At 36.3% G+C, this 16,485-nt stretch overlaps 2 protein-coding genes across 3 annotated transcripts; both read right to left on the bottom strand.

Moving 5' to 3' along the window:
- Positions 1 to 424: 424 nt before the first annotated feature.
- foxi3a (forkhead box I3a) lies at positions 425 to 2,168 on the bottom strand. Its single transcript, XM_065287809.1, has 2 exons — positions 1,462 to 2,168; positions 425 to 1,363 (listed from the first exon to the last, which is right to left on the bottom strand). Exons 1-2 carry the CDS (start codon positions 2,012 to 2,014, stop codon positions 831 to 833), a joined length of 1,086 nt encoding a protein of 361 aa, XP_065143881.1. The 5' UTR covers positions 2,015 to 2,168; the 3' UTR covers positions 425 to 830.
- Positions 2,169 to 4,371: 2,203 nt separating this feature from the next.
- lcp2a (lymphocyte cytosolic protein 2a) lies at positions 4,372 to 15,688 on the bottom strand. Of its 2 annotated transcripts, none has more exons than XM_065287184.2 (21): positions 15,349 to 15,688; positions 15,087 to 15,149; positions 12,982 to 13,028; positions 11,931 to 12,002; positions 10,089 to 10,123; positions 9,962 to 10,008; positions 9,683 to 9,863; positions 9,185 to 9,300; positions 9,045 to 9,090; positions 8,894 to 8,959; positions 8,755 to 8,777; positions 7,663 to 7,682; positions 7,356 to 7,484; positions 7,212 to 7,236; positions 7,056 to 7,068; positions 6,852 to 6,945; positions 6,089 to 6,129; positions 5,647 to 5,720; positions 5,334 to 5,408; positions 5,033 to 5,182; positions 4,372 to 4,936 (listed from the first exon to the last, which is right to left on the bottom strand). In XM_065287184.2, the coding sequence occupies exons 1-21, from the start codon at positions 15,424 to 15,426 to the stop codon at positions 4,811 to 4,813; spliced, it is 1,521 nt and encodes a 506-aa protein (XP_065143256.1). In that variant the 5' UTR covers positions 15,427 to 15,688; the 3' UTR covers positions 4,372 to 4,810. The 2 variants fall into 2 exon arrangements, with proteins under 2 accessions (XP_065143256.1, XP_065143257.1); XM_065287185.2 differs by having other exon boundaries at positions 9,683 to 9,860.
- Between the last annotated feature and the right edge of the window lie 797 nt (positions 15,689 to 16,485).

The following is a 16,485-nucleotide window of genomic DNA, read 5'->3' as shown; positions in this document are numbered from 1 at the left end:
AGGACTTCAAAATGAAAATGATTACTATTACTCATTATGTTTTCATTTTACTACTGTGTTAACGTCTTTAACTCAAGATTTTATAGTCATTTTTATAAGGTGTAAATATTCATTTTAATAACGTTTTTATTTCAATATGCAGTGTAATAGCTACTAATTTTATTTATTTATTTATTGTTAATTAACCATAATGCAATGTCAAAAAAAAAAAACGGTCCCTGGTTATCACTTGGGCCGTATACACTTAAAAAAAGTACACTGTTGCACCAAAAAGTGGTCCCAAATGTATGCACATCTGTACCTAAATGGTTCATATTATGATTCTTTTTAAAGGATACTGCCCCATGTGACAGCTTGGGATTTTTTTGACCATTTTCTTCTGACAGTGTATGACAAGTAAAAAAAGATTTAAAAAATTGTAAATATGCAGGTTTATTTTGCCAAATACATTATATATTACAGTCACAAAACATATAAAGCACAAATACAAAATATTAAACAAATGGACAAAAAGATACAAATTCATACTTATTACAAATCAGTGCATTTCTGTATGTTGCATTGAAAACAGACACTTGAGACAAAATCGAAATGTTTTGCAAACAACACACAACAAAATGAGATTGGGAGTTGTTTTTTAGCTGCACCAAGAAAGTCAAAAGTCAGTGAGTGAGTCCCGAGAGCCTCCATATAGGAGGGTAACCTCCTCCATATCTACTCTGATCTGCTGACTCAGATACCGCTGTGGGAATTTGGCCCCCCCAAGTGCCTGCACCCACAGGACATGCCCGACAGCACAATGCCTTGTGTCCACCAGATTTTTTTGTGTGCTACACCTCCGTTCCCTCCCGTGGATACAGCAAGTCAGTGGAGCCCAGCACGGGATAGGCCTGGTTGGTGAACTGGTTGAGAATCGAGTTACTATAGCTATCTGTGTACTGAGTGGGTGAGGAGGAGGAGATGTTGGATTGAAGAGGGATGTGGGTGTCCCATTGTGGCACGGTAGCGCTCGGCGAGAACGAGCCGTAGACCCCTGTTGGAGAAGCTCCGTGGCTTCCATCCACAGGCAAAGGCAGAGAAGACGGGAGTAGAGCCTCTCTGCCGACATTACTGGGTCCTGAAGCCACGTCTCCCATATGAGTTAGGAAACCATTGAGACATGGAGTTGAGCTTGTGGAGACTGGAGAGTTTCCTCTTTCTGGTGTATCGTCTTTTGGGCTGTTCAGTGCGGAGTCTGTTCCTGAAAAGCTCTTCCCTTCCTCTTCAGCCAGAGAATCTGACTTTCTCTTTCTCTTGCGACGGAAGTTGCCGTTATCGAACATTTTTTCACAATTTGGGTCGAGGGTCCAGTAGTTACCTTTGCCTGGAGGAATAAAAAGGAAGGAATTATTTTTATGTACTTTGAAGACTTTTAACACATAGAGAGAATTAATGAATCTGGCACAGGAAACATGTTCTCACCTGGATCACTGTCATCTCTGGCCACCTTCATGAAGCAGTCGTTGAGCGAGAGGTTATGCCGGATTGAGTTCTGCCAGCTAGCTTTGCTCTTGTTGTAAAAGGGGAAATTGTCGGCAACATACTGGTAGATTTGATTAAGGGTGAGACGACGGTTCGGGGCTCCGTGGATTGCCATTGCAATAAGTGCTGAGTACGAATAGGGAGGCCTGACTAGTTTCATCAGGTCTTCTTGCGAAGGCATAGAAAACCAGCTAAAGCCACTGTCGGTCCCTCCAAGTCCTCCTGTGGCCAAATAAGGCCTTGTCATATTGTAGTGCTGAGCTCCTCCACCAAGACAAGGAGCTGAAGTGAGCCCAGGTCCGTTAAACCACAGGTACGGGTTGGAGGCTGGGCTGGCATAGTCTCCGAAATCATAAGCGGACGGCAGAGTTGGCTGTGGACTGGGTAATTGTTGAGCGTTGTAGAAGCTGTCACTGTACAGACTGTACTCCTGGGATTCCTGCCCCATGTTGTGAAACTGGGGTGAAAGGGCTTGGGGTACAAATGACGTCATGGTCTCTGTTTTTTTGGTTCTGTGCTCTGTTGCTCCAACGGTGCTCTTCAGTTGTGCTGTGTCTATGTCTGACACAGGTAGATTAGTCAGGTGCGACACCTGTCTCACCTGAACTATTTATACAAGTTTTGCAGCACCCTCTGTGCTCTGATTGGCTGCTACTGTCACACCTCAGCCCTCATTTGCTTGGGGGTGGATTAGCCCCTCGGGGGGAGATAAATATATCAGCGATAGCTTAAGTTTTATGAGTGACTAAAATGGATTAATTTGATTAAATTCATAAAGAGAATGACATAAAATCATAAAAAAACGAATTGATAAATAAATTTAAAGATAACCAATATGAAACCTTTATGGTGATTTTACACACATTGTGCCACTTTATCTGAATTAACCCTAAAACATATATGTCACATTTGGCAATATACAGTATCCTACATTGTTGAATTTTTTACATTTTACAATAAGGTTGTATTAGTAAACATTAATAAATGCATTAACTAACATGAATAAACAATATTTTTCAACATGTATTCATTCTAGGTAATTATTCATGTTTGTTCATGATGCATTATAATTAATGTTAACCGTTATAACGTTTGATTTTATAAATGTATTAGTAAATGTCCAAATTAACATGAGCTAAGATTAATAAATGCTGTAGAAGTATTGTTTGTTAGAAGTAGGCTACTGTTGGTTGGTTCATTGTAAGCTATTGCATTATCTAATAATAGTTAACAAATGCAACCTTATTGTAAAGTGTTTATAATTTTATTTTAAATATTTCAAAAGCATATTAAAATTAAAGTGTGAATTTTTTAATAGGCTAAGCGAAATGTGTTAAAAATAAAGAGACTCAATGTAAAACGTTTTTAACGTAGTACCTGTGGTATTATAAACGAAATTTACCGTTAATATAAAGACATGGGTCATGTGCTGTTGTTGGAGAATCATTTGTTTGCATTGTAAAATCACTTAAAACAGTCAGGGGTGAAATGCCATTTCACAGACGATAATGCGAATTCAATTCAAGCCATTCCTGTGTCCCTATCGCAATTTACATTGTAAAACAGATCGCACGAGCACCACCCATTCCTGCACGCGCCGGGAGATTCACCTGCTGTCTCACCTGAAGGCTCAGCGAGTGACATGCAGCTACTGTTTGATTTAGTTCTCAGACTCCTAACTAACCATGATTTTGTTATAGTTAAATGGATTTACTCATGTTATGGGCGGATTTATTACTATTTATAGTTGTACTACAGATGGTTAAACTAGGCTATATAGTAAATTTGTGGTAAACTTTACTGTGCATGGATAATTTTCGTAAGAGACATGCTGATAAAAGTGGTGATAACTAAACGAAAACTGAAAAGATAACTACAGCGTAGCACACATAACGGACGACAAGACAACGCTATGTTTATTCTAAAGCGCGTGCGCTTTTACATTTTGAACGTGCGAGCGGTATAATCAGAACGGATTTTGATTGGCTGTCAGTGTTTCATTTCTCATCAACAGTTAACGAAAATGTTCTACTGTATGTTTATCATTATACTTTTCTTTTGATTTTAGGACTTTTATACTTTCATATAGTAGGTATTGTCCTTGATGTGAACGAACTTATACACACAATTATTAGGCTATTTATGACAGAGTTTAAGAATGATAAACGCTAGCTGTTGTTTGCCGTAAAAAGTAACGTTATTTTTGACTTTGTCGTAATTTTTGTTGCATCACATAATTGGGCAATAGGAAACTGGCGAAAGGAAAACTGTAATATAAGATTGCATAACATGCTTAACTTTATTTTAGTGTGATGCAACCCTCTTCATATTTGTAAACGTTGTTTTGTCATGCATAATAGTAAAAGCAAAAAAGGAAACTGTGCGGGTGAATTCTGCTGTAGAAATCTATCATAACTTCATAAGTTATGACCTCGGGGTAATTGAGTCATCTGTTAATTTTCTGTCATTTGTTTCATGTTATCAAATATCCACCTGTATGAGAAACAAAACGACTCGTCTTCCAGGAACGAACAGACCATCATGTAATCGGGATTATATTTTGACGCCCTATGGCAAATCATGCCAATCATGTAACTGAATCCTCTTTTGTACATCGATGTTTTGTAAGCCCAATGACAGTTTGATTGTCCTGAATGCATTAAGGGGAGACGTTGAGCTGTGTTTTCCCCTTAAGAGAGCTTGCATGGGCACGTGAACACAGTAAGATTAATTAAACTGAGGTCTAACACATCAGTTTGCGCATGCCAGTGCCGACAGTTTATACAGAGGATTACTACAGGATTAACTGAAAACACACGCGGTATTTTAAAGATTGTGGTACATTGGTCATTATTAAATGTATAGAGTAATCTTTATTGCGTTATCAATATACATACAGATTTAATGATCACGTGGCACCAACGCAACAAAAAGTCACTTATAGAAAGTCATAGATCAGTTAAAACAAAAAGGAAGAAAATACCCTAGGTTAATAAGTTTGAGATATAATGAAAACTTGTATAATAGCGAAACAATATTAATATACACTCTTAAAATGCTGGGTTTGTATTAAATTAACCAAGAAATTGTCCATGTATGACCCAACCATGGTTTGAAACGACCTAGGATTTTTCAGTGTGTATAAACATTTGAAACATATGAAATTTCATGAAATTGTGTAATTGTCATCAGTTTGTTTCAGTAAAGAAACATTGAATCAAATATCCATCAAGAGATGTTGCTGCAATGATGTATTTCCATCCTGTAAAAATGATCCCTGGGTAAAGATTTAATATCCGGCTGGGTACATCAGAGCACATTGGTTCTGTTGACCTGATACTCGGTTCTTGGCATCAATGAGAAGGAGTGGCATGTGTCTGTGCTGGTTGATAATGTCAATCACCCTTTCAAAAGTCTGCAAGAAACAATAAAGAGCATTACTAAATTTGGTCTTTCTTGCAACATGAAAAGTTCATTATAAAACACAGAAACACAAGCGCTCGTGCTGTACCTCTGAGGATTTTAGACCAGTGCCAAGCATAAAGCCTTCGTGGGTTCTGCGGATCTGAATGTTGTAAACTTTATCCTGGTAAAGTACCACAAGTGTGTAGGGCTGGTTAGAGGTGCGATTTGAGCTGTCTCGCACCAGGAAGGTCCCATCCTACCAGATATGGTAAAATATCATAACATTGATATGAGAGATTTGCATGCAAGCAGAGATCAAAATGTCAATTTTTAAAAATCTCTGTTACAAATAAAAATGCATACTTTTATTTGCCAAATATACAAATAACTGGTTTATTTGATCTCACCCTGTTAACTTTTCTCAGACATCTCTCCGCCTCACCCCGGCTGATTTGTCCCACATACCAAGATGGATCCATATCCTTCATGGAAAATTTCAAAATTGAAAATGCATTAAAGTTAGCAATGAAATTAAATTATTAAAGAATTATCCATGGAAAGTATTTCAATTACTCCAAATATGAGAAATTGAGAAAAGCTCATTCACACTAGTCACCAGCTCCTGTGTGATTTTAGTAGCACCTCACTAGAAATGCATTACAAAATCGCCATCTTCTGGTTGATGGGCGTTATTGCTTAAGTTTAAGGATTTTAACATACCTGTTTGCCCCCCATGTCAGCCTGAGGTGGTGGTGCTGGTGCTGCTCTTGTACTATTCAGATGAGCGGTCATAGCTTTCAATTAAAAAAATAGAATAGTTGTTTAATTATTTTATATAAATATAGCAAAAAGGAAAAAACTCCCGCACACTATCATATACTTGCAATTTAAAAAAATATTTATTCACAACAACCTTTTGGTCTCACGACCTTCATCACGTACCTGATGAAGGTTGTGAGACCGAAACGTTGTTGTGAATAAATATTTCTTTAAATTGCAAGTATATGATAGTGTGCGGGAGTTTTTTCCTTTCTGATACGACCTAATTGTTGGTCTTTTTTCCTATGCACATATTCCCTACAGGTGTGCGATGGAGTTTGTTCATTAATATAAATATAGCAAAAAATATTGAATTTAGAAAATTAATAGCTTTGATTCTCACCCTCTTGTAGTTTTGCTGGTAGCGATCGACTTGGACTAACACTGTTAAAAAAAAGAAAAAGAGCAAAATATCATAAGATCCATGAATTTATTTATTTATTTTTATAACAGCAGAATCTTGCATTGCATGAAATTTAACCTTAATAACACTCTTAAAGGACGTGTTAATTTTAATGCATTGTTTTGCGTTACCCTATTTAACACATTAGGTGTTATTTTAACACATTATGTGTCATTTCGTGTTCAAATAAATAAAAGGGACAACACAAGATGTGTTAAAACAACACCAGGTGTGTTGTTCCAAAAATAACGATAAGAGATGTGTTGTCCTTAACTAGACACAAGATGTGTACAAGAAGGAACAACGTGGTACCTTTACACTTTTGTACCTAAAAGGTGCATAATGGTTCCTCAAAGATACGCACTGGTCCCCCACTCAACTAAAATGGTACATATGAGGATCATTTTAAAAGGTACCGGGTCTGTGACAACTTTTGTACCTTTCTAATTATTTACATTTATGAATCTTCCAGAAACTTTTATCCAAGGAGATTATTCACTTAGATTATTTACATATTTACTATATACATTTAATCAGTTTTTGTGTCGTCTGGTAATCAAATCTGTAGTAATCATGACCTTGATGTGGTTGCACTTTACTCCAGTAGTTGTTACAGGATTTTTTTTATTATTTACAGCACTGCTATTGTTTAACATACAAATTAACAATTAATCTATTCATAAGACTTCATATGAATACATGCCTGTCTCTTTGAAAAGGCTGTCCGTGTGTTCCTGGCGGTCTTGGTGATGGATTTCGGGCGTGCATTGGAAATGTGTTGGAGGTTTGTCTGGCAGCTGTAGAAATCAAAGGGTGTAATGTGTTATAACAAATGATATACAACCATAAAGACAGAAGTTTGCTTTTATTACTTTGTTTAATAAAAAAAGGGGGAACTTGTACATACTGTCATCTTGAAACTGTTGAAGAGAAACAAACAAAAAACAGTAAAATTATGTGTCATGTAACTAGTGAAAGTCACTAAATGAAATGAGTTTGTTAAACTTATCACTTGTTAAAATGTGATATGAACTCAAAAACTGCAGTCGTGAAATGTAATTACCTCGTTTCTGTGATCAAGTTGTTTGCTAGGGGAAAAAAAATTAAGTGAAATGATGATAGTGAACAGAAAATGAAAGCACTAGTGTTGCATGCTTGATAAATGCACTAAATCTCATGTGATAGTGTGCGAATTCAATAATCACACCTGTTTTGAGTATAGCCCGGTGTGACGGATGAGGCGCTCCTACGTACTCCAGATGGAGGGAGTGACGGTTTGGGAATTCTCATTGGATCTGCTGGAATCTCTACTGCAGGTCTGTGAGGAGCAGCAATGCTGGCACATGATAAAAAACATCTGTGTTCATCTTACAAATAGACAAATCCTACCATAGTCATTAAAATGTCCAAATGTTACATTTGTAGCTTCATCAGACATATTTCATATGGTTTATATGTCATATATATTTGATTTGTGATAATAATAAAGTACAAAATAGTAAGTTATCACCTACTTTCTTAGTGGCTGGGTACCCTGTAGAAAGAAATTAGAAATGTCTATTAGAGAAAAACACCAAAACCTTTTCCCATTATAAGATCACAAAGTTCTGTGAATGTTTATGCACTGTAAAAATATTTTTGGTTTAAAGGAAAACAACACAGTTTTTCAATATTTTACTATGTTCTTACCTCAACTTAGATGAATTAATGCATACCAATTTTTTTTTCAATGCGTGCACTTTTAATCTTTGTACAGCGCTTCTTGAATGTGTTAGCATTTAGCCTAGCCCCATTCATTCCTATGGCTCCAAACAAAAGTTTTATTTTGTGCCACCATACTTATTCGTGTAACTACTCATAAAACGGTCTTTAAATATGGAAAACATTGAAGTGTTTGGTGGCTTCTAAATTCATCCCTGTTTGGAGCCATAGGAATGAATGGGGCTAGGCTAAATGCTAACACATTCATGACGTGCTGTACAAAGATTAAAAGTGCACGCATTGAAAAAAGATGCATTGTATTATTCATCTAAGTTGAGGTAAAAACAGTGGTGTTTTCCTTTAACTTAAAAACCTGGTTTTTCGAGATTATTCAACTTATAAAAATATTAACAAAACAAGTTGTTGCCTCAAGTAATATTTTTAAGTTGAATTATCTCATAATTTTAAGGCAACCAGCAAACTTACTTTTTTTTACAGTGACAGCTTATATAGAACATATAAAACACCTTTTGCTCTTTAATATTTTTAAGTTTTCATAAAGCACAATGCTTTATGATGCAAAAGGCCAAGTTAAGAAATGAGGCCATTCATACTTTATGTCAAAAAAAAAGAAATGTAGCATTTTTGTAAAATCAACATGTATTTTTATGTTACTTTAACTTTTTAAACAAATTAAGTTAGGGTAAATGAATGCTGCATTTTTTTACAGTGTAGATGACCAAGTATTTTCTTTTTACAGATCTATACCACAATAACTGACCAAATCACTTTTTTCTTATGTACAGCTATGCTTTTTGGTAAATGCTGAGAACATGTGGTGAAAAGTGCAAACAGGAAATTGCTAAATCACATAGCAGCAACTTCTGTTTTTAGAAGAAACTTACTCTGTCCAGTGAACTACTGCCACCTATAAACATCCATTAACAAAAGCATATACAGAGAGAATTAGACTAGTACCAAAGGTGTGATATAAATCATATAAGATCATATCAACAAAAAAGCATTGCGAACTAAACAACACACCTGGTACAGGAGGAGGATGGGCTCTGTCCTGTGCTCCAGGCTTGGTTCTGCGATCCACAGCAGGTGCTAAAAGAGCATAACACAGTAGTTAAGATTTATAAGAGAAATAGACCTTGCCCATAAACCTGGACAAACAAGTCAGTTTTTTTACCAGGGGGTCTTTTTGGTGTCCGCTCTTCTCTTGGATGTTGTCCAACCTATAGAATACAGCTGTTTATTTGACCGAAAACTCAAAAAGGACTTTAAGAGATGAAAACGGACACATACTGTTTCAAAATATGAAGAACTCACAATTGGTCGCTCTACAGGAGGAAGAGGTAGACCGGGTCCAGGGCGTTCTGGGGGTCCAGGGCGTTCTGGAGGCACAGGTGGATGAGCCCTGCCCTTCCCACGGCTACGGTTATTATCTGATAAATAAAGGTATGGGGATATTTACAATGAGTATAATATTGATTTTATAGGCAGGCAGAATGTCAATGTATTGTCACAGCAGATGTACTACATAGTTAAGGAGGATATAACAAGTGTCCTCAAATAGGTTAAAAAAAACTTTTTTGTGACTCAGTCTAGCTAAATTAATTTTGTGATGCTTTCTATATAACACCATCCTACATAACATTCAGTGAAAATATAACCTTGATATATTTAATAGTGACTACTGGGTATGATCATATCAAAGATTGAAATAAACTTTGATGCCACTTTAGCCTGGATTTCACAGACAGGGTCCCACATTAGACCATAATAAAGGCATACAAAGAAAGACAGAATAGTGACTGATCTGTGTACCGATATAATCGCTGTTCTCCATGGATTTAGCAGGAAGTATATGTGGGCTGTTATCGGGAGGTTCACTTGGAGGGGGCTCGTAGTTGTCACTGTCTGTTGCATCTTCAGGGGTCTCATAATCTCCACCGCTAGCCTCGTCTTCACTATTAGAATTCGGATTTTCATAATCGTCCTCACTCTCCTTCACAAAAAAAGACAAACTATTGAGCGACCATCGGAAAACCTGAAAAGACTTCTCGTGAAGAAGATACAAGAAAACTAATATTAGAGATGACTCACAAACTCCTCAGAATCCCATGCTTGATTGTCATGATGCGTGTTCTCAACTGAAAATAGTAAGAAGAACTTACAAACTTCATCTTAAAAAATATGTAATATTAAATATTGATCTTTACACAATCTGTACCTGTTGGTTGCGGATAGCTGGGAACTGGTTGTGTCCTATTACAAAATCAATAATTAATTTTAAATCATAAATTGTTTAGTACTATGACTCTGTACCATATGTTGCACGGGTATATTTGTAGCTATAGCCAACAATACATTGTATGGGTCAAAATTATACATTTTTAATGACAAAAAATCATTTAATAAAGATAATTTGTAAATTTCCTCCCATAAATATACGTGTCAACTAGGGGTGCACCGATAAATGTCGATATACATTAATAATACGTGGCCGATAACTCTTCTGAATCGCACAGACGATAATATTCACAGTACTATTCATGTACTAGGGCTTTTGATCAGTAAGTCCTTATCGATCTGAAATTACTGTTAGTTTGACTCGTTTATAACATGCTTTTGAAAAAGCAACACTCGTCAAACATTCTTTATTATCATGAAAATACCTGAAAAGGTTTAGAGAACAGCAATATAAATATATCCTTAAGCCATTTCCTGGAGCTGCGTGTCATGGCTGCGTGTGTCTGGTTCTTCATCTGCAGCGCATACTGAGTTTCTGCACGAGAGCGCCCTCTGGCTTTTTGGATGTAGCAGCATTTCACCATATTTCATTGAGAAGCATAGTAAGCATCATCGGACGATAGATCGGTGCACCCCTAGTGTCAACATTTGGAGTAGACCAAAACCTTAAATAAAAGTCAATTTGCATTTCCTGTTCTTGTCTTTGGACAACTTTAATGAACTTTTTTAATCCACTTTGACTAGTGAATATCGAAATGTATTTATCATCAGTAATATTTTTTGCTAAGGACTTCATTTGGACAACTTTAAAGGTGATTTTTCAATCATGATTTTTTTTGCACCCTTAGATTCCAGATTTTTAAATAGTTTTATGTTGGCCAAATATTCCTTTTCTAACAAACCATTTATCAATGGAAAGCTTATTTATTCAGCTTTCAAATGATGTATAAATCCCCTTATGACTGCTTTTGTGGTCCAGGGTCACATATGACCAAAAGCATGTGCTAAAATGATATGACTGGGCCCTTAAAGGCGGGGTGCATGATTTTGAAAAACGCTTTGGAAAAGGGAGTCGGGCCGACTACCAAAACACACTTCCAATCAGAAGTAAGGGGCGTGTCTACTAACCGACATTGTTGCCTGGGTTGCGTATGTGTGGGGCGGGTAGGTCTAGATTCTATTGGGGTAGGGGGGCGTGTCTGTTTAGGTGATTTCAAATATCAACATTGGCCTTCAGAGATCATGCACCCGCCTTTAATATCAATCAAGATTAATATTTTTATTTTATTTATACCCTCATGTTGTTCTAAACCTATATGAGTTTCTTTACTCTAAAAACAAAAGAAGATATTTTGATAAATAATGGTTACTGTTCACAGCACCCAAAGACTTCCATTTGTTTCTTCTGCTATGGAAGTCAATGGGTACCGTCAACTGTGTTCGTGTATCAAAATGTCTTGTGTTCAACAAAAGAAAGAAACTCATACAGGTTTAGATCAACATGAGATTGCATATAAGCTTGTGGGCCTGAAGGCTACACTTTTGAAATATCATGCCTATGAGCTGAACTTCAGCGGCTGACCTCACTGATGCTCTGAACGAGAGCAATACCACAATCATGTCCTAACATCTAATTAAAAGCTTTTGCAGAAGAATTAAAACAGTTTCGTGACAGCTATCTATTAATACCTTTGACTCTTACCTAAAATGCTACAAATACAAGTGTGAAACAACAAAAAACAGCAAGCACACGTGGATGGGTGTGTGGTGCATCCATATGGCCAAATAGTGTATAAAAAAATTGATAATGGCATGTACTCACTTTATTGTTGGCATTGTTGGAAAGAATCTCTTCTTCTCTTTGTTGATTTCCTGACAAATTTTGGAGACAAGCCTAGAAATACAAACATTTTAAACTTTTTAACTCGATCAACGTTAGTGGCATGTTCATTTCTAGGTGTTTTGGTATCTTCTTAAGGTAAGATCTTAGCAGTTTTTGTGAAATGATTGCTGTGTGTACGACCCGAGAGTTCAGCTCAGGCAGGATGTGGTAACAGAACCATAATTTTCTATCTCTTTATTTCTATGTGCCTAACCTTGCTCAGTAAAACAAGCAGCAATGACTTTCCTATGACATTAGAATAAACTGACACATTTCTCATCTCATTTTTTTGGGAGGAATCAAAACAGTCCTCTGTAACTTAGTTGTTGTTTGGGTGTGAGGGGCATTCAACCATTTCACACCATACATGCATCATGCACTACAAAACAGCGTCTACATCATCAACGTGAAGGTTCCTGCCACATCTGCTTGTCTTGGTTTATCTTTCCTGTGCACTGTTTCCTCCTAATGTTACTATGTCATCTGTGGTGTTTCTGCAAGTTTCCACCTGTTTTCAAGGCTTGAAGTATTTACATTTTAAAAAGTGTAAACGTTTGTCGTTGAATACTGTGCAAATGCTACATTATTCCACACAAATAGATAGATATCCTAAAAAACGGGCAGGTATCACTACATTTGTTAAAGGTTTACTGTAAAGAAATGCAGAATTAAGTTAAAACAACTTGGTTTTGCAAGTCTATTCAACAAACTATTTCAGAAAAGTTGACATAACTTATAAAATCAAGTTGAAAACTTAATGCTTGCTTAGTATGAATCGCTTTCTTTGTTGGTCCTTTGTAAGTTGCTCTGGATTAAAGTGATGGCTAAATACATAATGTAAATGTTTTATGTGGTAAAGCTGTTTAAAGCTTTTTATTTGACCTGCTTCACTTTAGTGGCAACAACACTTTAGACATTAATTAAACACTGTACAGATGAGGACAAAATCTAAAGACGTATACAAAAAATATGCAAAAAAAGCAGTACTCACGGTGCATGAAGCTTAGGAAACTTTTGATGGTCATTTTCTGACATACTCTACAAAAAATTAGACAAATTCACTATTTACCCAGACGTGTGTCATTAAATAAATATCATCATTGAAAAAATATATAAAAGTGTGTATATAAATGTTTTAATTGGTTAAAGGTTAATATCACTGTCAGAAAAACTTGTCAAAAGATGGTCCCTATTTGGGGTGGTACCCTTTTAAAAAGTACACATTTGCACCTGAAGAGTTCATATTAGTACCTCAGAGGTGCGTATTGGTACCAAAAAGTGCATATTAGGACCTCAGAAGTGGGTACTGGTACCAATGAGTTCATATTAGTACCTCAGAGGTACGTATTATGCTAAAGAGTTCATATTAGGACATCAGAGGTACGTATTGTGCCAAAGAGTTCATATTAGTACATCAGAGGTACGTATTGTGCCAAAGAGTGCATATTAGTACATCAGAGGTACGTATTGTGCCAAAGAGTGCATATTAGTACCCCAGAGGTGCGTATTGGTCCCAAAGAGTGCATATTAGTACATAAGAGGTACGTATTGTGCCAAAGAGTTCATATTAGTACCCCAGAGGTGCGTATTGGTCCCAAAGAGTGCATATTAGTACATCAGAGGTACGTATTGTGCCAAAGAGTTCATATTAGTACCTCAGAGGTGCGTATTGGTACCAAAAAGTGCATATTAGTACCTCAGAGGTGCGTATTGGTACCAAAAAGTGCATATTAGTACCTCGGAGGTGCGTATTGGTACCAAAGAGTGCATATTAGTACCTCTGATGTATATATTGGTACCAAAAAGTTCATATTAGTACCTCAGAGGTGCGCATTGGTACCAAAGAGTTCATATTAGTACATCAGAGGAAAGTATTGTGCCAAAGAGTTCATATTAGTACATCAGAGGTACGTATTGTGCCAAAGAGTTCATATTAGTAGCCCAGATATTGGTACCAAAAAGTCCATATTACCACCTCAGATGTATATATTGGTACCAAAGAGTTCATATTAGTACCTCGGAGGTGCATATTACTACCTCGGAGGTGCATATTAGTACCAAAGAGTGCATATAAGTACCTCGGAGGTGCATATTGGTATCAAAGAGTGCATGTTACTACCGCCTGTGTATATATTGGTACCAAAGAGTGAATATTAGAACCTCAGGTGCGTATTGGTATTAAAAAGTGCATATTAGTGCCTCAGAGGTGCGTATTGTACCAAAGAGTGCATATTAGTACCTCGGAGGTGCATATTAGTACCTCGGAGGTGCATATTAGTACCAAAGAGTGCATATTGTACCAAAGAGTGCATATTAGTACCTCGGAGGTGCATATTAGTACCAAAGAGTGCATATAAGTACCTCGCGGGTGTATATTGGTACAAAAGAGTGCATGTTACTACCACTGATGTATATATTGGTACCAAAGAGTGCATGTTACTACCACTGATGTATATATTGGTACCAAAGAGTGGATATTAGAACCTCAGGTGCGTATTGTACCAAAGAGTGCATATTAGTACCTCGGAGGTGCGTATTGGTAGCAAAGAGTGCATATTATATCTTAGATGTATATATTGGTACCAAAGAGTGCATATTACTACCTCAGATGTATATAATGGTACCAAAGAGTGCATATTAGTACCTCGGAGGTGCATATTGGTACCAAAGAGTGCATATCACTACCTCGGAGGTGCATATTATTATCAAAGAGTGCATATTACTACCTCAGATGTATATATTGGTACCAAAGAGTGCATATTAGACCTTTTTAAAAGGTCCTGCTCCAGTGACACCTTGGGACACCTTTCTGACAGTGTAGGCTTAATTTTGATATTACATCCGACTAAAGTTCTAGTTAAATCTTTCTTGGTAGTTTTAGTTTCCAATAAAAGCACTTCCTAAATTCTTGAATCAAGGGAAATGTTGTTACCACAATGATTCAGCTATCAAGGGGAAGCCTTGTTATGTGCTATAATCGAGAATTTGGACGATAAAGCTGTTTAAATAAAAACACATTTTGATTTTTAGCTGGTTGCATAGTCCACGAACTGTGGAGTTAGCAAGGCTGACAAAACTTTTCCCAGGGGTACATACCAAGAACCGTTGTCCATTTATGTTATATCGAGTTACAACCTTATCACATCCAGTGAGACCTCTCTAGACAATAAAAATAAAATGTTAGATAGATACAGAGACTAAAACATACATATACATAATTATGTCAGATCCAGGAGTATTTAATGGCTTTATAAAGATGATTATAATAAACTGCTAAAAGTGTATTAGGTCAAAATAGTGCAATAGTACATATAACATTTCTCGTTTCATTATCTAATCGAAAGCAAAATCAACTTACTTTCTTCAGAAAGTCTGCTAACCGATGTGAATCCCAGCTTTGGACTTCTGATTTGGATGGAACGCTGTCACAACTCATTGCTTCAAATATAATGGTTTTAATGATGAGTATAAAGTTCCTGATATCCTCATTGAAGAACTGTAGCTTCTCTCATAACAAGTTCACACGGTGTCAGACATCACGTCCACCAAGCTCATGAGGAGACAGACAGACACGTGCACTACCAAAAATTGATGTTACGTTTCAAAAATATGAAATATAAAATCAAATTAGTGTTTAAATAACAAATCAAAAGCAAGGAGGACAAAAAATAGAGAGACGAAAAATAGAGGTAAATCAACAAAAAAATTATAATAGCTGACGGAATAACCTTGTTTTAAATTTAAAAAAGAAAATAAAAATTATTTAAAATAATCGCATTTTTTTCTTAAACTAAAAACCAACACCCCCGATTTACCAGAGCATGCAAAGAAAGAATGACATCCACTTCCCCATAGACTTCCTGTTAACGCTTATGGTGACAAACAGGGGAAGTACAGCCCCCATATGAAAAAAGAAGTTATTATTTTATTCATATAACTTATCATCACCTTTTCAGGGTGATGACGGCCACGCATTTTAATACCTTTAATGTAAATATGTGAATATGCAGTCATGATGCTATATATACTAAATGTTTTTTATCAATAAATGTTGGTTAATTCATAGGCACACAATACAAACTATGTAGTCATTTATTTGGTTTTATTATCTGAATCTTGCTAGTCACATGTCATGTGGTTTGTCGTGTTGTAAGGTTTTTTCGATGCACATTATCTGCTTAAACATGTCAGTGTACAAGATAATCTGGTTGTGAATATGGATTTTGACATTTAGTTGCATAAGTAGTCATGGGTTCAACAAAAATGATGTCCAACATTAGTTCATGCACAATCAGCTAACATCTATCAACTTATTCTAATGGTAATTAACATACTTAATTCTGATTGGTCTGTTAGGATATTAATTAACAAGGATTCACACTGATAACAGACTGCACATCCTACTGTGAATTATCTTGACCAGTGCTATTTATGCTGTTTAATGTGTCACCCGGCTTTTCTTCCTTAAATTTGTGACAAATGACCTAATGAAATA

This window comes from Paramisgurnus dabryanus, chromosome 18 (genome assembly GCF_030506205.2).
Source record: "Paramisgurnus dabryanus chromosome 18, PD_genome_1.1, whole genome shotgun sequence".
Classification (NCBI taxonomy): Eukaryota; Metazoa; Chordata; class Actinopteri; order Cypriniformes; family Cobitidae; genus Paramisgurnus; species Paramisgurnus dabryanus.
The sequence above is the reverse complement of the archived record's forward strand: the minus strand, read 5'-3'. Positions and strand labels throughout refer to the sequence as shown.

Excerpts from the sequence above, each read along its gene's own strand:
- foxi3a (XM_065287809.1), bottom strand. The coding sequence starts at position 2,014 with ATGACGTCATTTGTACCCCAAGCCCTTTCACCCCAGTTTCACAACATG. Across the intron at positions 1,364-1,461 it reads CAGAGATGACAGTGATCCAG|GCAAAGGTAACTACTGGACC; the intron begins GTGAGAACATGT and ends TTATTCCTCCAG.
- lcp2a (XM_065287184.2), bottom strand. The coding sequence starts at position 15,426 with ATGAGTTGTGACAGCGTTCCATCCAAATCAGAAGTCCAAAGCTGGGAT. Across the intron at positions 8,778-8,893 it reads CCATCCTCCTCCTGTACCAG|GTGGCAGTAGTTCACTGGAC; the intron begins GTGTGTTGTTTA and ends GGATGTTTATAG. Across the intron at positions 7,485-7,662 it reads GGTACCCAGCCACTAAGAAA|CATTGCTGCTCCTCACAGAC; the intron begins GTAGGTGATAAC and ends ATCATGTGCCAG.